Source organism: Eupeodes corollae, chromosome 3, assembly GCF_945859685.1.
Source record: "Eupeodes corollae chromosome 3, idEupCoro1.1, whole genome shotgun sequence".
In the NCBI taxonomy this organism is placed as follows: domain Eukaryota; kingdom Metazoa; phylum Arthropoda; class Insecta; order Diptera; family Syrphidae; genus Eupeodes; species Eupeodes corollae.
The window spans coordinates 126,071,994-126,097,121 of NC_079149.1; the positions used below are offsets into that span (position 1 = coordinate 126,071,994).

General features: G+C 35.4%; 2 protein-coding genes across 9 annotated transcripts in view; one reads left to right on the forward strand and one right to left on the reverse strand.

The window, feature by feature from the left end:
* Positions 1-514: 514 nt before the first annotated feature.
* LOC129949046 (transmembrane and coiled-coil domain-containing protein 6) lies at positions 515-1,841 on the forward strand. Its single transcript, XM_056060257.1, has 3 exons — positions 515-938; positions 999-1,329; positions 1,389-1,841. The coding sequence occupies exons 1-3, from the start codon at positions 614-616 to the stop codon at positions 1,837-1,839; spliced, it is 1,107 nt and encodes a 368-aa protein (XP_055916232.1). The 5' UTR covers positions 515-613; the 3' UTR covers positions 1,840-1,841.
* A 2,220-nt stretch (positions 1,842-4,061) lies between these two features.
* LOC129949033 (sodium- and chloride-dependent GABA transporter ine) overlaps positions 4,062-25,128 on the reverse strand; it is a 35,895-nt gene continuing 14,828 nt past the window's right edge. For 7 of the 8 annotated variants that reach the window (XM_056060235.1, XM_056060239.1, XM_056060240.1 and 4 more), the window contains exons 4-12: positions 14,597-14,778; positions 13,727-13,861; positions 6,262-6,391; positions 6,086-6,178; positions 5,897-6,029; positions 5,218-5,835; positions 4,955-5,155; positions 4,720-4,896; positions 4,062-4,657 (exon numbers count right to left, since the gene is read on the reverse strand). In XM_056060235.1, coding sequence (XP_055916210.1) covers positions 4,415-4,657; positions 4,720-4,896; positions 4,955-5,155; positions 5,218-5,835; positions 5,897-6,029; positions 6,086-6,178; positions 6,262-6,391; positions 13,727-13,861; positions 14,597-14,778 — 1,912 coding nt within the window. In that variant the 3' untranslated portion in view covers positions 4,062-4,414. Of the gene's footprint in view, positions 4,658-4,719; positions 4,897-4,954; positions 5,156-5,217; positions 5,836-5,896; positions 6,030-6,085; positions 6,179-6,261; positions 6,392-13,726; positions 13,862-14,596; positions 14,779-20,996; positions 21,236-25,128 lie in introns of those variants that run through there. The other variant, XM_056060241.1, reaches the window with a different exon arrangement.

Consider the following 25,128-nt stretch of genomic DNA (forward strand, 5'->3'; position numbering starts at 1 on the left):
AGGTCATGTAGAGCGGATGGACATCAACGCTAAAGCCCGGAAGGTCTTCGAATCCAATCCCGAGGGACGGCGCAGTAGAGGAAGACCGCGACTCAGGTGGCGCACCCAGGTGGGAGAGGACCTCAGCCAACTTGGCGTGCGAAACTGGAGACAGCTAGCTAGGGACCGAGCTGGCTGGAGACGCTTGTTGGTTGAGGCCCAGGTCCGCCCCGGACTGTAGCGCCACCTTAAGTAAGTAAGTAATGGAAAGCAATAACATGGGAAATTTGGGGTTTGACACATGTACATCAAATATAAATTGAATTATTTTTCCCATTCATCATTCATCCTAGTTACAGTGTTAAGCGATTTCACGAAAATGACCCGATTTTACCTGATATGCCTTTCCAAAAATAAAAATCGAAATCCTTCTTAATTCATCCCTCGATAATCATAATTTTCTTAAAATATTCTCTCAGTGTACCCGGTTGTTATAGTTTAGCAGGCTCTGTTTGTTTATTGAAGAAACTAAAATAAACGTCAATCTCCCGTTAAACCAAAATAAACATCCCAAGAATTTTGTTTACGCGGGATTCAACTTCAATCACGGTACCGTACCCAAGAATTAACCGAAATGTCTGTTGAAAATCAACTAATTCCAACTGAAGCACTTCGTGAAAAACTCAGAAATTATTCAAGAAACTTACGTGACATCAAGAGAAACTCTGAAAATGATTCTCTGCGCTTTGGTTTGGGTGAAATCCAATCGAAAATTATCGAATTGGATAATCTTACGGAGAAAGATGTCCAAGGATTGGCCAACAGGATAAAGAGACGGAAGCATGCCTCAGCCGAAGATATGTATAGACTTAGTCATGCCTTTTTGCAAGGGGTTGAGAATATTCGAGCATTTTCTATGATACCAGGAGCGATTCAAACGTTAGTGAAAGAGCTCACAGGTAAATTTACATAAAATCAAATGAACAATAACAAAATAGTCCTGTTCTCTTCCAATAAAGGATCTGACGCGGAACAACAGTTTCATGCTAGCGAAACATTCTGTAACCTTTCCTTGGGCGAAGCTCCGGTTTGTGAGAAAATTGCCACAATGGCAGGAAGCTACTTGGTCACGTACCTCGATTGCACGGAAGAGAGAATCAAGCGAACTTGTCTCTGGACATTGGCCAACATAATAGCAACTGGTGGAAAAGGTGCTCACGTACTGATATCCATGGAAATCGTACCCAAACTTATGTCTATATATCTCCAAGACTGCAATGAAGATGACTATCGAGAAGATGCAGCTATTGTTTTGGATGTTATTGGCTCCTCTGAGAGTAAATTATTGCGGTAAGTTTCCTTTTTCAGAACTAAAATATCAAGTTTAAAACAACCAAAACGACTCATAGACCTTCCGATTTGGAATGTCTATTTCTTAAGTTTCACATGAAGAATCCCACATCTCCAGGTGCTGAATACCATCTGCGCATCATATTCAATTCTGGAATCATTGCTCCCGGTGTTGTCCTCTCCGAGGAACAGGTTAACTATTTGATGAATTTCTCTGTTGCCAACTTACATAATACAGAGAATTTTGAGGGAATCCCAAATCGAATGAGAATTCTCTACGCCATTCGAATTTTGGCCAACTTATTGGCTCTTGATTCGATTTACTTTAATATTTTGATTGAAAAATGCACCACATGGAATACAAATTTGGTGCGTTTAATTAATCGTTTGTTTGGGTTTAAAAATCAACAGCTGAGTGCTGAGGTATTGTGGTTGGTAAAAAATATTGAAGTTTGTCAAAGTGATAGCTTTCCAGCGTCGGCGTTTCTCAACAAGTTGGTATTTTCTTAGGTGACTAAGAAATTGTTTTGTTTTTATTTTTTCTTACAAAAGTAAGATTTGAATTGTAAATAAAAATTGTTAAAATATTTTTAACAAAAAATTAATCTTTTGAGGTTTTTTTATTTAAAAGAAATAGTTTTGAGAGTGTATATAAATGAAACTAGATTAGGGGTACCGCACGGCTCTATACTATTTTGTTTTCTATAAAATATGGTTATGGTGAAAGAAATGAAAGAGGTGAAAGACTTACCACAGACTGGTAAGACGCACGTTCAAAATAAATCATGAGATCAAATAATATCATTAAAAAGTAAACCAGAAAAGAGATCCTAAAACTACTCGTTGAAGAAAGGTACTGCAAAGTGGAAAAGATGAAAAAGCATACCCAATGATTTTGCCGGCGTTGCAAAAAGCCTCTTTAGAAAAACGGGAGGAATATTGTCTGGACCAGCGGATTTGCAATTTTTTGTATGGCAGGAATTGCGAGTTTCAGCATAATTCAGTTACCAACTTAAATAGTGATGATTCATATTGCACAACTTGACCCTCTTCAAGTGAAATGGTTCAGGTAATGTGTGACACAATTGAAGTCAAGTTCTCTTGCTATGCTTGCACTTTCTTTCAAATATAATTGTGTATGTGTGTATAAGGTCAAAGCATGCCCGATGAGTGGAATCTTGGCATAGTTTGCCCAATACATAAAAAAGGAGACCCTCTAAATTGCGCCAACTACAGAGGCATCAGTCTCCCTAACATTCCATATAAGATCCTTTTTGAAGTATTATGTGAACGTCTAAAGCCGTTCGTCAACAACCTCTTAGGTCCTTATCAGAGTGGCTTCAGACCAGGAAAGTCCACTATCGACCAAATATTCACACTACGGCAGATCTTGGAAAAAACCCAGTAACTTCAAATCAATACCCACCATCTCTTTATCGATTTTAAAGCCGCATATGTCAGCATCTATAGGGAAGAGCTCTACAGAGCAATGTCTAGTTTTGGCATCCCTGTCAAACTTATCCGTTTGTGCAGAATGACGATGGTGAATGCACGATGTTCTATCAAGGTCGGAAAAGATCTCACCGATGCATTTGATATCAAAAAAGGGTTTAGACAAGGCGATGCACTGTCATGCGACATCTTCAACATCGTTCTGGAAAGAATTGTGCAAAACTCAACCGTCAACACTAGAGGCACAATCTTCCAAAGGTCCATCCAATTACTCGGATACGCAGATGATATTGACATAATTGGAAGATCAAAGCGTGATGTCAGTGGAGCGTTTTTGAGCATTGCGACGGAAGCGAAGAAGATGGGTTTAGTGGTCAATGAGGGCAAGACCAAGTATATGCTGTCATTAAAAAAGGACACTGAACGACGACGTCTTGGACAAAACGTCACCATGGACAGCTATAACTTCGAAATAATTAAGGACTTTGTCTACCTAGGCACCGCTTTAAACACAAACAACGACACCAGCGCTGAAATCAAACGAAGAATAACTCTTGCAAATCGCTGCTTAGAAGGCAATTGAGAAGTAAAGTCTTCTCTCGAGCATCTAAAATCACCATCTATAAGACACTCATCATCCCGGTTCTCATTTATGGCGCTGAGGCCTGGACCCTGTCAAAGAAAGATGAAAACGTCTTAGGATGCTTCGAGAGAAAAATTCTTCGGGTGATTTTTGGTCCCGTACGCATAGATGGAAAATGGAGGAGAAGATATAACGACGAACTGTACGGGCTGTACAGTGACATTGACCTAGTTAGCAAAATTAAAGTCCAACGGCTTAGATGGCTAGGTCATGTAGAGCGGATGGACATCAACGCTCCAGCCCGGAAGGTCTTCGAATCCAATCCCGAGGGACGGCGCAGTAGAGGAAGACCGCGACTCAGGTGGCGCACCCAGGTGGGAGAGGACCTCAACCAACTTGGCGTGCGAAACTGGAGACAGCTAGCTAGGGAGCGAGCTGTCTGGAGACTCATGTTGGTTTAGGCCTGGTCCGCCCGGACCACCTTAAGTAAGTGTATAGAACAAAAAACGATTTAAAATCGTGGTCTTTGTATTGATATTGTTACAGAGGTGGTTAAAAACACCCTGTATCACACAATCAGCGATTGCGAAGTTTTACCAACTCAGAAATGAAGACCGGCTTTAATGTACGAAATAATGAGATTAAAAAGAACCAAAACTCATGAGAGCTTAAAATTCAAAACATAATTAGAAATATGTTTTTTTTTATCAATACTCACTTTATTTATTTTGAATATTCTCGTTATTAATTTGTTTGTCTATAATAATTTTAAAATTAACAATTCTTATTTTTAAATGCTAATACTTGAACAAGGGTCATACATTAAAATATATATGTTTCTGTAAGTTGCCTGCAACTGTTTTGTCTTGAGAATAGCTACTTTTGTTCTTTTAAAATTGATAATAATGATGTTTATTTAATTTATAATATGTAAGTTAATATTAAACAAATTTACGTATATATTTTATAATGTATCTCACTTTTTTTTGTTAATTTGGAATAAAATCAATAAATTTACAAAATTAACACAACTATTTTGGAATGTCTATTCTATCTCTTCTCATCTGCTTCTGATGCTTTTTCTTCTGCTGCAGACATCGCTTTCAACAGGGGATTTTGTAAATGGGCATTCTTCTCGGGAGGTGTTTTCAAATAGACTTTTTCTTGTTGCTGATAAACTGGAAGATCATGTGTTAGCATATAAAGTTCCTGCTCCGGGTAATCATGTTCACAGTGATGCTCTCCACAAATTTTACATTCATAAATGTTTGGCTTGATGGAACTTTGGAATTTCTAAGAAAACAATAATCGAAAAATTAAGAAATCAATGTTCATAAAAGACAAGAGAAGTTTACCTCCCAAAATGTCTCGCCTGGAGCCCTAAGGTAATTTATAAGTGCATATCCTGGAATACAAATAAGTGACATTGAGGCGAAGATCCATCCCATGGCATATGCCCATTCTGGGTATACATATCTCCCGTTGTGATAAGTCGGCCCATGATAGTTTATCAGACTTAAAATCCAAATCGACTAAGAAAATCACAATCTTAATAAAGTTTCATAATTTGGAAACAAAAATTAAGCTTACAAAAAGCAGCAATGGTCCAAAAAAGAACCAACATGACTTCAAATAACATGATGGCATCTGTCCAGTCATTTGTTTGATATCCTGCGATAGTTTTTCAGTTCCATAAAACCATGCGAGAGCAATCATTTGACAAAAAGCTAAAAATGTAATCGATATCGAGGCAGCATAATGATCCATCAATTGGAAGAAATATATTCCTCCCTAAAAACAAATCAAAATTTGCATCCAAAAACTTTCAAACACGAAATAGATAAGTCTCTTACTCGAAATATATTCGGCAGTCCAAATAGAAATGAAATTAAACAAACGAAAAATACCAAAACTTCGTGATAGCCCAAATTCCGTTTGATCCAATTGGGGAAGCCATCCTGAATGGATGTCACAACAACTTCGACAATTGCAAATTGAGTATTCAATCCGAGACAGAGGAGCATAAAGAAAAACATTATACCCCAAATCTGGGCATAGGGCATTTTGGCCATTGCTTGTGGATAAACAACAAATATCAATCCAGGACCATCGCCAATGACATCACGAACATTTGTATTCTGTTCCAGAGCTAAATTTCCCAGCGTCGCAAAGGCAAATATTCCCACTAGAAAACTGGTCACGACGTTTACCAGAGCCACAGCGATAGTGTCTCTCAGAATGTTGTTATTGTATTTGTTGTAGCTGGCAAATGATATCATCGAACCGAAGGCAATTCCGAGTGAACTGAAATTCTGAGAGGCAGCATTTATCCAGACATTAGCGTTCTTCAATTCTGACCAATTCGGTCGGAAGAAGTATCGAAGTCCTGCGTCAGCACCTTCCAAAGACAAAGCTCGGATCATGAGGACGATGATTAAAAAGAACGGAAAGGTGGCTGTGAAATAGCGGACCTGTGGAATAAAATGAAAATCTGTAAATTTGACTTTGGGTGACTATGAAAACTGAAGGCACCTTTCCTGATGATTTGATAGATTTCCATGTAGCAAAGTAGACCATAAGCCAGGCACAGATGAGGCAGGCAAAGAGTTCCCATCGCATCATGCCAGGAAATTGAATTCCAGGACTTATTTGAAGAACTTTGTTTCTATAAAAAGAAATGGTTTAAATATTTAAAAAATTCAACATGAATTGAGTTCTTACTCAAAGAATTCTTCGGAAGGTGTTCGAGACATATCTGGGGCAGTCATATTTAAATCTCTTCGTCGTGGTACCCAACAATCTGGTGTGTTCCATCTTCAAGAAAAACAAAATTATAACAGTTTTCCAGTTAATACTTTTGGTGAGAAGGACGATGATAATAAAATAATGAAGCTTACCTATTGTTGCAATCAGTCCATGGGCTATGTTCTTTAAATGATGTAAAGAAGTAATAAATTGAATAAGCTATTACAACGCTATAATATGTTGACATTAAAAACGACACAACCACACTTGCTAGACCAGCTCCTGTAATTAAAAAAAATTGTTAAATTAGTTTAATGAGTAAAGTAACTAATTAAAGATTTCATTTTTAGGAACTTCCACTCAACTTTCAAATCAATAACTGTTTAATTTTACTAAAACACAGCGTTAAAGAGTTTCGTTTGATCTAATTTTAACTATCCATCCTATCCACCTCCCCACCTTTACATTCCTTTTTAACCCAAAGCCTATACACTGCTATCCGAATTTTGAAAACGATTTTTCGTGATGAACTGTAAAAAGAAAATATACCAAGTTTTGGAACTAAACAGTACACACAAAGTGGGGTTGTGATGAATCATCTGGGCAGATCGATTATATGCAGACATTTTCCATTGGCAACCAAGAATCCAATCTTTTTCACGATATTGCAGAGCTTTAAAATTTGAATATAAGAAAGAAACACTTGACATTTAATCATTGAGAAATAATTGAAATTCATGTCAAAGGTCAGAACAAAAGTTGACGTTGTAAATTAAGGAACTGGAAAAGGGGATGACGGCATTATTGCACGAAGAATTTTTGGAAATCTTAATTTAGCTGCTGAAATAGGCATTTAATTGATAACAAGGCTCGGAGTTACATATATTTGAAGTTATTTGTAGCAACATTTCAATCGATGGCTTTCATGCTTATTATGTAGAGACAACTAAACTTGAAATATCTCTATAACCTTTTTATCACATTCCCGCACAGGACCCACCACTCTAAAAAATTTCCGATTATAGACAAATGAGGTTAATTTTCAAGTCATCATGATATCATCCGATACATTTAAAGGGTACTACTAGGGCTACGCGCCATCGTGTACGGTTTCCGGAGATGTATTTCAGCTCCCTCCAACTCTTGCCTAGTAACGTTGATTCCGTCTCGACTGTCCTGCGCCTTGTGCTTCTCAACCGTCCAGACTTGTTGACATTTGATGGACATCCATTCGTAGCGCAGTACATCGCTAATCACCAACAAAAACAATATTGGCGACAGAACACAGCCCTGTCTGACTCCGCTTCGGATTTCAAAGTCATTTGACAACCTACCATCGTACAGAACGTGGCACTGGGATCCATCATACACTGCTTTAATAATAGCACCTAGTTTTTCTGGGATGCCTCTCCTCCGCAAAGTTAACTAGATATACTGCCTGTTAACGCTAGCAAAGGCCTTCTCTAAGTCGATGGACAGCAGGTGTAGTGGTGATCGATATTCAATGCGCTGTTCAATAATGATCCGCAGGGTGCTAATATGATCAATACAGGAGAATACAGCGCGAAATCCTGCTTGTTCAGCATCGAGCGTGGCCTCCAGGTGTAATCTGATGCGTTCCAGTATAACTTTTGCTACTATTTTGGCAACGGCTGGTAGAACGCAAATTCCTCTCCAGTTTTCGCACTTTGTTAGATCTCCTTTTTTGGGAGCTTGACGAAAATTCACTTCTTCCAAGCTTTCAGTGGTCCAGGCTTCTTTTATGATCGGATAAAGAAGTACCCTTGATGACGTTGGCGCTGCTTGTAAAGGCTCTGCGGGAATTCCATCAAGTCCTAGCGGTTTGTTGTTCTTAAGTTCTTTAACTGCGGCAACGATCTTATCTTTACTAGGAGGTGCGGTGAGGATTCAGCTGCACGTTGTTTGCAAACACTCAGTTTAAAACCGAGGAAAATAGTTCTTTGCACCTTCTGACTTGCTCATCACCGAACTTATCACAGTACCATCTACTTCTTTCACCAGGTGTTGCTTTGAGCTTCGTGTACCGTTCAGCTCTTTGGTTATTCTGTAAACGGTCCTGCTGTCGCACCTGCTTGCAGCATCTTCTGCTTCTTGCGCTAATGCTTTGGTGTAGTTACGCTTGTCGCGGTGCACACTGCGGTGAACCTCTCTTTTTCATGCAAAACGAGGACTAGAGCCCGTTTCTTTCTTCATCTTGTGCAGCAGTTATTCGAGCCCTTAACTGTTTGCGTTCGTTGATCCTTGCCCAAAATTTTTCTGAAAGCCAAGTGTTGTTGCTTCCTTTTTTTTGACCGAATATTTTGTCAGCACCTGAAATTAAAACATTTTTCACAGCATTCCAATGGTGTTCAATGTCGTCATGTACTGTGTGACAGGTGGTCCCTAAATTGTTGACGGGTCGTGGGATCCTTTAGTCTGGCGATGTTGAATTTGGGAGCTCGTGTTGTTTCGTTGGATCTTTGAACTGTAACTGTACGCAATCTAAGGGTAGCTATCATTAAGTGGTGGTCATGGACAAGTCCCATATCGGTGCCTCTTCTGTTTCGTACACCCAAGATACTGCTTCTAAAGCGTCGACTAATCGCGAAGTGGTCAATTGGTTGGCAGACGCTTGCCTGTCCGTCGACACACAGCTAATTTTATGACAGAGTTTGTGCTCAATCATAGTGCCACCATTTATAAGGCTATGGCGTTGCAGAAGTCAATGAACCTCTCACCATTATCATTGCAATTGCCCACTCCATGTGCACTCATCACATGTCAGCTTTAGCATTGAGGTCTCCCATAACCAAAATTATATATCCGCGAAGAGTGTTGTTGTAGGCGGATCCTAGTTGACTATAAAAGCATTCTTTCTCTTCATCAGATGCCAGCTCCGTCGGTGCGTAACACTATATAATGGTGACGAGTCGTACTCTACTCTGAAACCGAGCTTTGATAAGCCTTTCCCCAAGGGGCTCCCACGAAGCAAGGCTTCTGGTTGCCTTTTTTGTAAGGAGTAACCCAACTCCAGCTTCTCGAGCGTTTCCTGGATCATGACCAGAGTAAAGCAGTACAGTGTTACGTGTCAGTGACTTGTATTTGCCCCATCCCAACCATCGCATCGCACTTCGCTTAATCTAAGATATCTATCCTGTACAGAAGCGTCCTTACATTCTAGCAACCAATCTTTGGCCGGGTGCAATAACCAAAAGTAGTCAACGAGTTAGGTATCATTAATTATCCGAGGCGTGATTTCGGTTTCTGTAGCGGGATAGTGCTCAGTTACGAAGAGTGGTAATCTCCGTAACATATCCTGAAGAGTCAGGAAACTTCGCCCTTGCAATTTTTGCTAACTTATGTATATATTTGGGGATACACAAATCATTGCCCGAGGCCACCACGAGGAGGTAAAGCAAGAACTTCAACATGGCAAGAAAATTGCATTGCTGGCCTAAACGAAGTTTTAGGCAATCACCAACTACCCGATCTGCTATGCCGCAGGCCCCAAACGGGGGCTGGTTGAATGTGAACCACACCTAAACATCAAGTTTATATGCAGAAATTTCGTTTGACATTCGTCAATTTTAGACAATTTTAATATGCATATATCGTGCACTTCGGGATTTTTGTCGGTCAATTTAGCCGTCCGAATATGCGCACAATCGGAAAAATTGTGTAAAACTAAGACAACCGGGTCTGTAGGAAAGTAAATACAAGAGTACATGCTTTTACAGTGATAGTGATACTTGTGATAGTGTGGCTAGAGAGTTGTCCACCTCAACTCATTGTTGTGCCCAGCAATTGGACCTCTCACGCTCAACGTTGATGAGCATTATGCATACGAACTTGCATTTACACACTGAAAAGGTGCAATTGACTCAAGAACTAAAGCCTCTTAACCATTTCAATTTTCAAGTGTAGTCAATGGTCAGAATGGTGGGAAGAAATGGCAACATCGGATGATCTATTTTCAAAGAAACTCATCTACATTTTCACTTCAGTGGATTTTCCAATAAACAGAGTTGCCGCATTTGGCCGAATGATAATTCAAGTGAATGTGTAAAAACGAATGCACCCACACAGAGTAACTGTTTGGTGTGGGGTATGGACGGAGCGGCACCATCGGGTCGTATTTTTCTCCAAAATAAGGCTCAGGTATGTGGGTTCAACAGGTCGGTGCCACTTGCCACACAACTAACGAAACAATTGGCCGGATACCACGAAACAATTGGCATCATGTGATTTGACACAATTGCACTTTATTTGGGGTTATTTGTAGGAAAAGGTGTACGTCAATAAACCACTATCAGTTTAAAAGCTATAGGATGAGATACTCCAGCAAATTTACAGCATATAACCTTAATTATGCCTCAGCGTCATCGAAAAAATTGGATCAACGGTAGAAGGAACGTTTACAAAAAAATCCCTTAAGAAAATGTACCTGCATTTCTTCCTGAAATCGTCCTCACTTAACACTTGTGCTGGGACATACTTGGTTTTGTATATTTTTCTTTTTCTGTTGGTTGATAGCTGATTGTCCAATAATTGGAAGTGCTTCAAAAACTCGACAAATCTATCACACATTATTATACAAATTATTCACTTATTTTCTTATTTCAGAATAAAAATGACACATCTGGATCTTCTTCTTTCCAACTTAGTAAACGTCACTTAGTACGAATTTTGATTTATTTATAGCATTTTGAACATAGTCTATGGGATAAGACCTAACCCCATAGGTTTACGAGTAGATTACACAATTAAGTTGGAAATGCAGTTTGTCTTATTTCTAAATAAATGTGTAATTATTGTTTTAATTTTATTTATAGAACATTTAAATTATTTTAATTTTAAAATCTATTAAGAACTGTGAGTCAGCTATAATTATTGTAGAGACAAACACCGCATAAGTGGTGTGACTCTACTTCTATAACAATTTCTCATAGTATTGTTAATTTATTTTAGGTAAAATAATATTTCTCAAAGAAAATTATTTGTTTAAAATGATGTGAAATCTACCTTATGTTTTTATTTTTTACAAAACATTTTTGCGTCAGGCATAAATGTTTTGACTTCAAATAATATGGAGTTCATGATTAATCGTTTGTTTGATTTTTAAAGTTAATATCAACATTATAATGATTTATTGGTTTTAAAAAATGACATTTAAAAAAATAACATGTGTACATATTCTATAACGTGATTACGAGTTGATATTCGCATAAGTAGGAATTAAATACATTTTCATATTCAATTACTTTTCCTCCCTTCAGAATTATGTACCTGCATCTATTAGTTATAAATAATACAACAAATTAAACAAAATGTCCCCCTACATTGGCTGGCCTAATGGGTGAAATATTTCATTTTAATTGATTTTTAGTCGTAGGTTGGGTTGGGTGTAAATAAATTTTCCGCTTAAAAGACTTAATATATACCACCCACTGAATGTGTTGCATTGATTTGTTTACCTAATTGTTTAAGCTTTCTTGATAAACGCAAATAAATATAATAAAAACATTCTACAGAACTACTACACTACTTGCAAAAGTTTAGCACCAAATGTTATGTACTTACTATTTAGCACCAAGCTTCTAAAAATTGAACTATAACAAATGTGAAACTAAATTTAGAGCAAATCTTAGTTGCTTGTGAATTCTCACACTTTCTAGTATTCAATAATTTAATATGATTGTTATCGCTTTAGTAAAGAGAATTTTCAGATCTGTCAGTTGAAAAGTCGTCCCGTTGTCATTGACGGCGGCGATTGAAATTGACATATAAATAGTCATACATTTCAGGATTTCAAGTGGTAACACTGGCATTTGACATATGGTTGTTATTGCTTTGGTAAATACAATTTTCAGATCTGTCAGTTAAAAAGTCGTCCCGTTGTCATCCTCAACGGTTGTCATTGACGGCGGCGATTGAAATTGACATATAAAGAGTCACAGGTTTAAGGTTTCAAGTGGTAACATTGGCATTTGACATATGGTTATTATTGCTTTAGTAAAGAGAATTTTCAGATCTGTCAGTTAAAAAGTCGTCCTGTTGTCATCCTTAACCGTTGTCATTGACGGCGAGGTGGCGATTGGAATTGACATATAAAGAGTCATACATTTCAGGGTTTCAAGTGGTAAGACTGGCATTTAATATATGGTTGTTATTGCATTGGTAAAGATAATTTTCAGATCTGTCAGTTCTGTCAGTTCAAAAGTCGTCCCGTTGTCATTGACGGCGGCGATTGTAATTGACATATAAAGAGTCATACATTTTGGTGTTTCAAGTGGTAACACTGGCATTTGACACCTGTCAAACTCATCTGACAAATGTGAAAATATTACTCGAATATTTTACATTTAAGTTAAATTGTTAAAATTTCACTTCTTGTGAATAACGGAATTTGTATAGTACCTAGTCATATTCCAACGTCTTCTAAAGCGATCCGTTAAATTGTGTAGAACTTCTTAAATACTAGAGGCTTTAATGATTTCGTAAGGGTTGTGCATCATTTCACGGTTTGCAACAGTTATGCGATTCCCGTTTTCTCTTTTCCTTACCTTGAGTTTCATCTAAAATGCGAAATGTCGCATGAATGAAGTTTTCAACACATGCCATCTGTCAAAACCAAAATTCGTTCATTTTCTGGACACCTTTAAGAAATTTTGTTTAAAGAAATTGAAACACCTATTGTACTTTTTTGTACATTCAAGAAAAAACTTAGGTTCTGTTTTTAATCCCTGTTTCCATAACACATCTGAGGAAATTTATTAGAAACTTAGATACCTCTGAAAGTATCTATTTTTTAGTTCAAATCTAATAATAACTTTTTAAAATCGGGAGAAAAATATTTGACGGGTGATTGATTTTTCGGGTGAAACTTTTGATAAGGTTGATTGTGTTTCACACTTAATGGAAAAGTCCAAACTTCAAATTTGCCTTCATTTGTTTTGTAAAAAGTTTGACAGCTAAATTATATAATCGGATATTCTAGAATTGGAAATTTAACCACAGGTAAGGAAGAAGAAGTTTGAAAACTATTTCAACTAGAAGAAACCTTTGAAAATATATAAACCAAACTTTGATAGCCATCAAATGAATATGAAAAATAGTGTAAATTCCCGGTAGCTTGACAGCTAATAGATAAACTTAACTAAAAATTATATACTAAGATCCTACGAAAAGTAATTTAACTCAAGTGAGGGAGAAGTAGTTTTAAGGTTATTAAAACCTAGAAGAAGCCTTTGAAAATATATAAACCAAACTTTAATAGCCATTGAAAGCCATTTACAAAAAATTTAATCTCTCGGCACGTCTGTCAAATCTATTGAAAGTCAATCTCCGTAAAATAAGCTTATTCGTTTCAAAAGACGTCTACTGAAATAACTTCCTCAATATAATCTTCAAACGATTGGAAAACTCTTAAAGTCAAATCTTTATTTTATGTCAACAACAAAAACAGCATTTATGGAAAACAACTTCAATTTAACAATTTAAAACCCCCATTAACTAACAATGATATCCAATATAGAATAATCCATCACACTTAACACCACCCAAATTGCTTACAATTCACATTCTTAATCTCTTACAATTTTCTTCGAAACAACTCACCTTTAAAAAGCGGACAAACTTGTCCCAGTGCGCCAATTGGACCCCGTCCGGTATACTGTCCCACCGATAGTTCCATAAACAGCAACGGTACGCTACACACAACTAATATAATGCAATAAGGTACTAAGAAAACGCCTGCAATAACAACAATAAAAAAAGAAAGAAAATATTTTTTAGTATGTATCTTGATTAACATAATATGTAAAGTGATAAAATGGGTGACAGCAACTGACAATAGAAGAAACATCCCACTCAATGAAAAAGAAACACCAGCGCATTGCATCTCGACACTTTGACAAGTTTAGGGTGTAGAAAAATCGCACGTCAGTGTCATCATCTTATAGCAGCTATAGCTTGAACATCTTCATCATCATCTCGGAGGCAAGTCACAGTCCGAGTCTGAGTCTGATTGTGAGGAGAAACATTGGGACTGGCATGTCATTATTCATGTGGAACAAAAGTTCGCCAGGAAATTGAAGATTTTAATCTTCATCTCATTTTTTCATTTGACACATTTGTTAAAGCTGTCAACAAAGAGCAAGACGTAACTATAACCTACACAAGCAGCAGCTTTTGCTGTGCTGCGCATCTACCCCTCAGCGGTGACCGAACGTCGACGTTGTCTATCATTTGACAGTCGTCGTTGACATCACGGTCGTCATTGTGGTGCGCCTGACAGCTTTAACAAACATCATCACACATACCCTTTGTCGTACAAGTGCTAATGCGAAAAGGAAACGCGCTATAACAACAAATCTGTTGTGACACTTGGCGCTGATCCCTCTCAAGATAAGTGACCAATTTCCATTCCGATGCTGACTGGTGCTGCTCTGATGTAATGAAGAGAGACAACAAACAAAGAAAACTCACCTCCTCCACTTCTGTAGCACATGTAGGGAAATCTCCAGACATTGCCCAGGCCAACAGAGTAACCGATGCAGGCTAAAACGAACTGCATCTTATTCGCCCAGTGTTGCTGGCGTGGCTTCAGATATGCCGAATTATCCGAAAAGTCCATAAAGCTATCATCATCATCGTCTACACCTTGAGGTCTGCAAAAATAAAAAATGAGAAACGTCACATAAAGATATGTCATATATGTACAGTCAGTCAGAAAAGTCTTCATTCAGCTATGAAAAATGATATGTCAATGCTTTTAGCTAAAACTTTAACATAATTTTCTTACTGACGATTAAAATATGTCTTAAGAAATAAGAATCGTACATTTTCCAAAACGAAAATAAATCTGGATGAAAATTGAAGTCACTAAAGTAAATTTTCTGAGATTGCACAATATAACGTTACATTTGACAGCTGTTTCCATTAAGAAATATCATAAACTTGTCACTGTCACTTGTTGTTAATTTTGAGTGGGGAGAGATTTATGGTTGAATCACAAACACGCTTCAGATTCGGCTTCACCTGACGTTTACGAGTTCAGCTATAGGAATTCAATGCATGCTATCAAAGCTTCTACCTCACGTTTCGTTTGACAATCGTAAGGAAAAGAACGTAATCTTACTTAATGTGACTCCAAACGGAATCTCTAGTTCAATTATCTGAACATTTGCTTTATCTGACAGCTCAACAGCTGTAAAAAAATGTCAACAAACATAATATTTTCTCTTTGGAGGGATAAAATAATAGAAATGTCATTCAAAGCAACCTTGAAGCAGGCCCACCGCAACGCAGACAAAGCCGAAGCTGAAGCGTGTTTGTGATGTAGCCATTAAGGTCTGAAAATTTTAGTTGAAAAGTAGAAAGAAATAAACAGTAGTCAGTAAAGACAACTGTCAAAAGCGCCCAAAACTTACAAACCCATTCCCTTACTGGTGCAAGTAAATTTGACATATCTGAATCCGATGGCAGAGACACAAAGACGGCGGAGGGTCAACACAACAAATGCACTCAAACGAAAAGGGTTAATTTAGCCCTTTTTTAAGCCCTATAGGAACACTTTCGTGACTGCCTGTATATTTTTCATAAAAGTAAACGCTTGAAGCTTTTATAATAACAATGCTCGGGTGTGAACAAAACAATTAGTCACATTTAACGATAGCAATCGCATGGCAATATAATTATACACCCTGGTATCGTTTATGGTGATTAATGACACTTTATTTGGGATTCAGACGAGGAGATGCAATCGCTTTTGCAATCGCGTATAGTCATTTGGTTAAGCTGATTACTGGCTTTCTTTTTGTTCCAGTTTGCAGTTTACACGGACAACTAAGCCGCATTAGTTTCGCCATATTTAAATTGTACGTGTTTGTATGATCGCCTACAGGTTATACAAGTGGACAGATAGATGAAGGGAAGGGGCACAGGGGCAGTGGGAGAGAATGCAATTTAATTACAAATCCGCGTTCGCTTGTTGCAAAAAATCTATAACAATTAAGCCCGATGATATTGTTTAATTGAAACACTTGACTTAAAAGAGTCATTTGGTTAAATTGAAGACCTAAATGGATAAAGCTGATGGCTGAAATGGCTGACTTATATATTTTCATTATCCAATAAAATTGGTTTAAAAAGGGGATTTAATCGTATTAAAAGTAAGGAATTTCAATCTGGAAGTGGTTGACAAGAATAAAAAAAAAAATTGTGTGGTGGATTTCAATGAGAATTTGTTTAAATGATCGCTACAACCGTCCTGTCAAAAAGCTCCAACGATTCTTTTGAACGATCAAAATCAATGATAGCTTTATGGCTGAACAACAAACTCCCTTCAGCTTTTACTTCGCCTGACATTTACGAGTTCAGCCATAGTGAAGCTTCGACCTCACGTTTCATTTTGCAATCGTAAGAAAATAACGTAATGTTACGTAATGTGACTCCAAACGGAAGCTCGAGTTCCAATTTGCTGAACATCTGCTTTGTCTGACAGCTCAACAGACAAAAGTCAACAAACAAAATACATTTGGTTTTGCAGGGATTCCCGTAGGTATAGGCTGTGTAAGCTGCTTCCGCGATAAATGTATTCTTTTTGATTTTAAAACTCATATTTTTTTTTATTTTGAGAAAAAATAACAGCTGCTAATGACAGAAGTGCCATTTTAGAAAAGTCATATTGGAAGTGTCATTCAAAGCAACCTCGAAGCAGGCCCAACGTAACGTAGACGAAGCTGAAGCGTGTTTATGTTTCAGCCATTAACATTTCCATTTTCGATTTCGATTTTCTTTGTATTCCCACTTGTCAGTTTATTTCATTGATCAACTGTCAAAAAATTACAATGATTGGTTTGAATGATGAAAACTTAACTTTAAAATCTGCTAAATTACTGTTTCCCCGGAATTATCAATTTTCTGCAGTTAACTTGATCTGTTAAATTATTAAACAAAATTAATTTGCAAAATTTTAATCAAAAGTTTATTGACCATTCAAATTTGCAATGTAGTATTTGCATGTTTAAAATGCTCCTAATTCACCTTAAAAAAGTTAACTCGTTTCATCTCCATTATAAAACGCTTCATAAAAAGACTCTTTGAAGATTTAAAACTCTTGCTAAATACTTTGCAAACAAATATCGATCGAAAATAGTTAAAAGTCAAAAGATCAACACATGAAAATAGACCATAAAAAGTACACACTATACTTGTTTACAAAATAAATAAATAAATCATCATCGTTTAAAAAGCTTGACCTTGTTCACTTAACAACCTTTTTACCATGTTAATATGATCTACAAACATGTTTATGAAAATATATAATTTTTCGTTTCGAATTATGTATTGATTTTTAGATAAAAATAAAATTGATTAGCCCATTTCTAAAGTCTAATTAGAGTGATTAAAACTCATGTTAAAATAAATGTATGACTTATAGATATTGACTAGTTTATAATTATCGATAGGTTCAGCTTCAAGAAATGGAGCACTTTTGCAAAAAATTATAATTTATAATCGGATATAGACAAGTAGAAACATATCCATTAATGTTTAAATCATTTTATGGAAATCAATCATGAACGAATGTAGTTTGACAGTTCAAGAGATAATTTAATCTGACAGATGACATAGTCACTTATTGTCAAAATTGTATGATAATATCATGCGAAATAATCATGAAGAAATAATGATATCATATCCCAGTTTTTATGCACATATTGGTATTTTGTAGTAGTAATTTTTATTATTGCTCTGAGATCAATTTTGTCGGATCTGAATATCTTAACGTGAACTTTTTACAACCATCAGTTTGACAAGTTCTGTATATAAAAATCAATCTGAAATCGCTCTCGAATCAATTTTCAGTCCGAAATCTGAAGACCATAAGAAGTGTGAAGTAAAACGAAGCCGTTGAAGTTAATATTTTTCGTCGAAATTGAAAAAAAAAATATATAAAAGTGCAAAGTTTATTAACACATCCATTAGGTTTTGTTGAATTTCAAAAGTGTCAGTTGTAATTAGCTTCATTGGAATACATATTTATTTCTTTTGGATACTATTAAAATATTAGAAAAATAATTTAATCTTTCAAGCAGCTCTCGAAAGGCCAAAAATGGATCACGTTTGACAGCTGTGTTTGAGCACATTTCAAATTAATGGTATTTTTATTTCCAAGTTGAAAAAAAAATGTGGTCCGAAAAGGGAATTTGAATTATTTTAGACTTAATTTAAGAAGTAGGAAATTTCTTAAATTTATTTATTATTTTCTTTCAATTCAAATTTAATAATATTTTCCTTTTTTTATTGACATTTTTTAACTAAGAAAGATCAATATCACAAAAGCCAAGTCATTCCAAAACTTTTTCAGAAATTTCAAAAACTGACGTTTTCTTATGTGTTGCTATGAATTACAAAAAGTGTGTTCACGGTCAAATACGAAAATTAAAATTTACATTTTTCTAGACTTTTTGTAGCGGATTGTGAATACTTTTCATGTTAACGGCGGCGTATCTTAGTATTATTCCCCTACTGTAAACGTCACTTAATAAATCTTACATTTACACTTTTTCTATAATTTTTGTACTGGATCGTGAATGCTCTTAATGTTGACGGAATATCTCATGATTATTCATATTCGTTATAAACACTACTTTGATGAATGTGACATTTTCGGCAGTCGTAATCAACAGTATAACTGGAAACAGAGTTTTGGCGAAATTATTTATATTTGGATAAAAGTTTGACACTTTGTTGTGATCATTTGTAGTACGGATTTGCTCTGACGTGACGGGACCTGTGATAGGGAGGATTAGTGTCAGATTGATGAAAGTGAAGTTTTTGAAGTGATAGGATAATCATGCCTTTAACATTATTCACAATTTGGTGAAACAAGTCTAGGAAATGTTGAATACTTGATCCTTGTGGTTGAAAAACTGTTACCTTAAATATTCTAACCTTAAAAACCAAATATCTATGAAATGTCAAAATTATTACATCGATTTAATTGACCATTAAAATTTGGTGAAGGAATTCAACGTTGAAATAATATGCTAAGATAATTGAATCGTCAGTTGTGAGTAAACAGTAAATAACTATATTTTTAAAGGTTTGTAAGTGTAACATTTAAGAGGTGACGTGGATTTTTTCGAACCAAATTTTTTATTTAGGAAGAAAAATGTGATGTCTCAGAGAAATGTCTAGTGACTGCAGCAATAGTGATGTACCATCTACAAGTAAGAGGAAGCGAGGAATAAGGCTCGTTTCACCCTACACGGTTGTGACCGCGTGGCAAAAAACCGGACGGCATAAACCGGATCAATGGGTAATTACAGATTATACGGTTTTAACCGTACGGTAAAACACGATATATGAAGGGTTCCTGTGCTTAGTATACATTTTCTCAGGGTAGTAATCGTATTTTGAAGTGGCTGATCGAGCTTTGCCGCACGAATAAAATTGTTTGATGTGAAAATATTTATTTTTTCACGTACGCCACTAAGCTTATAGCGCCGCGCCGTCCGGCTGCCGTATACTATAGTGACAGTAGACGGTTGCTACACAGCGCGAGGCCGGCATTTTGCCTTGAACGTATAATATAAAAGCGTATATGCTCTTTCTCGCGCTTCTAACAAAATGTCGCCATCCGGTTTCTTGCCGTACGGTTAAAATCGTGTAGTATGAAACAATCCTAAGGAGAAAATAATTTATATAAGCAAGAAGATTAAAGGTTGCACCGATTACGCGGTGAGCCCTACAATAGCGTAAGAACTGTGTAGTGGATATTAACTTGTTCACCTAATAGTCAATCGCTATAACTGGAAGGGTCATGAGGAACGTTTACAATTGTCAGTCAAAGAATGAGCAGGACACATATCTTATAGGACTTATAGAATGCACGCCAGTGGATCGAAGATCGGTCTGGCACAGAAAACCCAGCAACGCGACAACATTCCTTTGGTTACAACATAATGGTGTCAAATATTGTTAAAACAAGAATATGCAGACAAGTGTTCTCCATTTTGTTTTGCGTATCTATAGCAGTGCAATTTATCGGCTCTAATCACTTGTGGCGGCGGGCAGAACACCTGTAGATCAGCGTGGGAAACAGGATGTACGCGCAAACGGGTTACCTAACAGTTTGATTGTTGCTCTGAATGATCACATGCGATCCTTCCCCTTAAAAAAGGCACACCACAGCAACAAGCATATTCAGTTTTTAGTGGCATCACTAAATATCAAGATAATGTATGAACTTTTCTGCACCAAGTATCCTGAACACACCGATATGTCGCGAACTACGATTTTTATCGGAAACACTTCCATGCTAATTTCTCGTTCAGATTTTGGAGGCCACAGATTGACGTCTGTTCAACATGCGATGGACTAAGTACAAAAATAAATACTGCAGGACTAAGTGATACTGCTAAACGTGATGAAAAAATGATTCATCTAATATGGGCAAAAAAGTTGTACAATAAACAACAAGAGGTTCTGGGATTATGTGGTGAAAGAGAAGATGTTGGAGCTATTGTTTTTTACTACATGCAGAATCTGCCTTTGCCGAAGATTCCAGTGCAAGAAATGTTTCATTTTGCGAAAACTGTGACTATGTATTTTGCGTCCATGATATGAAGCGAGGACCTGATGACGTTTCAAAATCTTGATTTTGTTATCAAAGAGTTACATGTTACGCGTGTGGATGGCAAAACATTTTTGAAATTATTGAAATTCTTAAATCTTTGGTTATTGAGCAATAGAAGCATTTTTTTTTTAATTGGCGCCCAACGTGAAGATTTAGATTTTTTCTACGATCTGATTTTGTTTGTATTTCATAGGTTTCTGTTATGTTTAAATAAGAATTATTAATCTTTTAAGCACTTACACTTTTGCTACTCGGTTAAATCTATTCCAAGTGAGCTCCATGTATGGTAATTTGCCATTTTGATTTTCATCATCAGTTTGATATTCAACGAAACTCGCGGGATGCATTTAAAAACTGTCTTTAAGATTTTTCTTCAAATTGAAAAACTCACTAAGTAGAAAATCAGTGAAAACATTTTCAGTTTATTATGGAAAATTATACAACATCCACTTTAAATGGAAGAATATTTTTGAACTATTTTTGGTGTAACCCGAATGCGTTGAAAAACATCACTAAAAATTCTTTCTACAAAACTTTTCTCACTATGCAAACTTTCTAGAAGTTAAGTTTAATGCAACAACACATTTTGTGCTAAATAATATATATTTTAAAAACGAGTAAAATAAATACAAAATTATAAAGAATAACATCAATTATTGGAAATGAGGGTATATTAATTATTTGTGTCGACAAACTTTGTTGCACACAAAATGTATTTATATAAATATTTAATTTATATATTAGCCATGGGGTCTGAAATTATTATCTGAAGGTTGAAAAGTTGGAAAATTTAGTGAAAAGTTGAATGACTGACATAATATTGCATTAAATTCAAAATTTTTGTTCCATATTAAACCATTTCCAGTCCAAACAAAAACTATCTTTTAAATTTCAATCGATTGATATTCATATCCGTTATGGTATTTTTATAGTTAAAGTCTAGCTTCTAAATAAACTTACGGATGCATCACACAACCGCGTATAATTATCTCAAAACCGCATTTTATTGTCACTATATTGATGACACAATTTTTGAAATGTCTACACTGAACAAAAAGATAGTTGCCCTCTGTTTTGATATTTATTATTTCATAATTTATATCATTTCTTATTATAAATGGTCATGGAAGGTTTTTTGTGACATCTAACATTAATGATTCTGACGTAAACCATGTATGAAACATCTGTCAAATTGATCAATACGCAAAGTTCTATTACATAAAGTCGTATCGTATGGTATGTTTTTGTTATTACGAGTATGATTCTGACATTAGCCCTTTTAAAATCATCTGTCAAATTGATCAATACGAAATGTTCGATACGTTACTTAAAGTCGCATGGAAAATTTTTCGCTGACATGTAGTCCCTATTTATGATTGTGACATTATACATTTTTAATTTATCTGTCAAATTGATCAAATGTACGCAATGCTCAATACATTACGTATGTAAGCCGTTTAAAAAGTTTTCCGGTGTCATCTAGAATGTATGATCATTATCTGTCAAATTGATGAATACGATACGTTATTCGTATGTTGATTATTATTCTTAACATTCCTTGTTTTTAAATGGTCACGACAAATTTTCCTGCAAGATCTAGAATTTATGATTCTGACATTAACTACTTTCACATCATCTGTCAAATTCAATAAGCAATGTTCGATACGTTACGTATCTATCTATTACATAAAGTCGTATCGTATGTACATATAATTATGTATTTATGAATCTATCATTAGCCATTTTAAAATTATCAAATTGATCAATACTCAATGTTCGATATGTTCCTTAAAGTCGCATGGAAATTTTTTCCGATGAAATGTACTCCCTATTTTTGATTTTGACATTATACAATTTTAAATTATCGATCAAATGTCCGCTATGTTCAATAAATTACCTAAGTCGTTTGAAAAGCTTTCCGGTGTCATCCATAATTTATGATCATTAACTGTCAAACTGATCAATACACGATGTACGTTACGTTATTCGTATGTTGATTATTATTCTTAACATTCCTTGTTTAGTCATGAAAAGTTTTCCGGCAACATCTGGAAATTATGATTCTGACATTAACTACTTGTATATCATCTGTCAAATCCAATACGCAATGTTCGATACGTTACGTAGATGACTTAAATTTAACACAGATTTGTTTCTTTCAGTGCATAAAAGTACATGTAAGAATGTTAATTTCGCATTGATGGTTGTAGTGCAAAATAATAAATTATACAAATATATTCGATAAATATTATTACGCTTTGTTGTCATCGCATAACAAAGGTGCATCGAATAGTTTTTTATTTTTTCTTTTCATTTGAATTACAGAACAAAATATTTATTATTCAATCAATGTTGCTTGATAGATGTGTTAACATAATGAGTTATCAATTTTAAAATTGATCAAAGGAAACATGATTAGCATATAATAAAACAAAAAGATTAAATCAACATGTAATTAATTTATTGTTATTAGATTATCTTAATCTAAAACGAACGTCATTTGCATGAATTATTGAGTATAGAATTATTAAATGTGTGTTGATCGATATGTTATGCTTATGTTTCTTAAGGTATGCTTAAAGTGTTTAATTAAAATTATAGGAACGTTTTAAATACAATATGTCTCAATTTGGCCCTAATTCTATTCAAATATTTTCCATTTAAGTCTAAAATGTTTTCCCTTAGCAGATTCGGAAAAAAAGTAGACACCCATAATGACTTAGGATTCGTTTTATTGGAGCTTATCGCTTTTTTGATTGTATTGGGATTCAGGTAAAGCTGAGCTAAGAACGGGTGATTGTCCGATCTGTCAGTGAATAATCTGCCCCAAATATCTTACAATCGTCTGAATACAAAATGTTTGCCTGACAGAAACGTCATTGTCAAGTAATTGTCCGACAACAATCTAGCAAAGAAAATGTCATCTTACTTATTTTAAATATTACAACAATTTTGACTTCGAAGCTTAAATGTTTCTCTGCTTTTCGTGAACAGCTGATAGTTGTTTTTATTTTTTGACAGCTATCTCAATACATACAGCTATCCAACTCGTTCAACAAGGTATCTATTTATCCACCTATCCAAGATACCCTATCCAACACGAGATTGAACGCAGCCAATTTCTTTTGACAGAAACGTCATTGTCAGACAACAACCTAACAAAGAAAATGTCAGGTATCTTAATTATTTTAAATATTGTCAGACAATTAGGACATTGTCGGACATATTTGAAATTGTAAAATGTCTTTGACTAATACATCTGACAGTTCCTGAAAATTTCTCCATTGTCATAAAAATATAATAAATCATATGAAAAAGAACTGAAGTTGTTTTAAGTTTTTATTTGATCTAAAATTAGTGCTTTTCTATTGTAATTGAAAATTAAGTAGAAATATCTGAAGTGGAAAAAAATGCACCTTCACGGTCACCAAAGCCATCATCTCCAAAAAAAAGATGATGGAGAATGATGGTTACATGAATCGTCGCTGTCTTCTAACACGGTAGCCGCTAACATTGTAGCAATTAATATATTTTTCATTTATATTAAAAAACGTATCGAAAAATCTTTTTATTTGTATTATGATTCCTGTCAACCGTGGGAAATGACAGTTTTCAACCTGAAAATATTTTCGGAAACGTGATCTTCAGAGAATTGTCAGTTCACCACCTGTCAATGAAATTTTAAGACTGTTATGGAAGTTATTGAATTATAGTTGGATATTGCCTGCTCATTGCCAGCTGTTGTCAGAAGTCAGAACACTGAAAGATCTTACAATCTATTGTCCTTAGCTTTAGTTTGACAGATCAAAAATAAGTGCACTTTTGAAGGCGCACTATGATCTCAAACCGATCCAGACTCTAAACTAACTTAAAACAATCTTATGTGCGTACTATCGAAAAAAATGTTAATAATTTACAACATCAGGCATCATTAGGCTTGTTGACAGCTGTCAGCTTGACAAGTGCTCAAATATAAAAATCAAATAAATAACCTAAATAATCAAGCAACCCATAGTTTTTGTTTATTGTGGACCTTATTTGATGTAGAATCAGCCATAGAATCGCTTATAAAAGATGGGAATCTGGGGTGTGTTCACCCTTCTTATTTTATTGACGTTTAACAAAATTGATCTGCTTTGTGTTTGGACCTCTCCTAATATCATTTTTGTTGTTCTTGTATTTTGTTGGGCAATGTCATTCTCAATATTCGACTCATCTGTTTCTGTATTTGACAGGTGGTGTAAATAATTTCTCAGAGTCCCTTCGTTTATTTTATTTATAATCTCTAATGATTTTAATTCCTCAAAAGTTTAGAGTTAGTAACGGAAATACGCTTTTTAAACTTTAATCTAAACTGAAATGCTATTCCATA

Bases quoted from the DNA above. Each gene is read 5' to 3' on its own strand.
- LOC129949046 (XM_056060257.1), top strand. From the start codon at position 614: ATGTCTGTTGAAAATCAACTAATTCCAACTGAAGCACTTCGTGAAAAA. The intron at 939-998 runs GTAAATTTACAT...CTTCCAATAAAG, and splicing joins GTTAGTGAAAGAGCTCACAG to GATCTGACGCGGAACAACAG. The intron at 1,330-1,388 runs GTAAGTTTCCTT...AACGACTCATAG, and splicing joins TCTGAGAGTAAATTATTGCG to ACCTTCCGATTTGGAATGTC.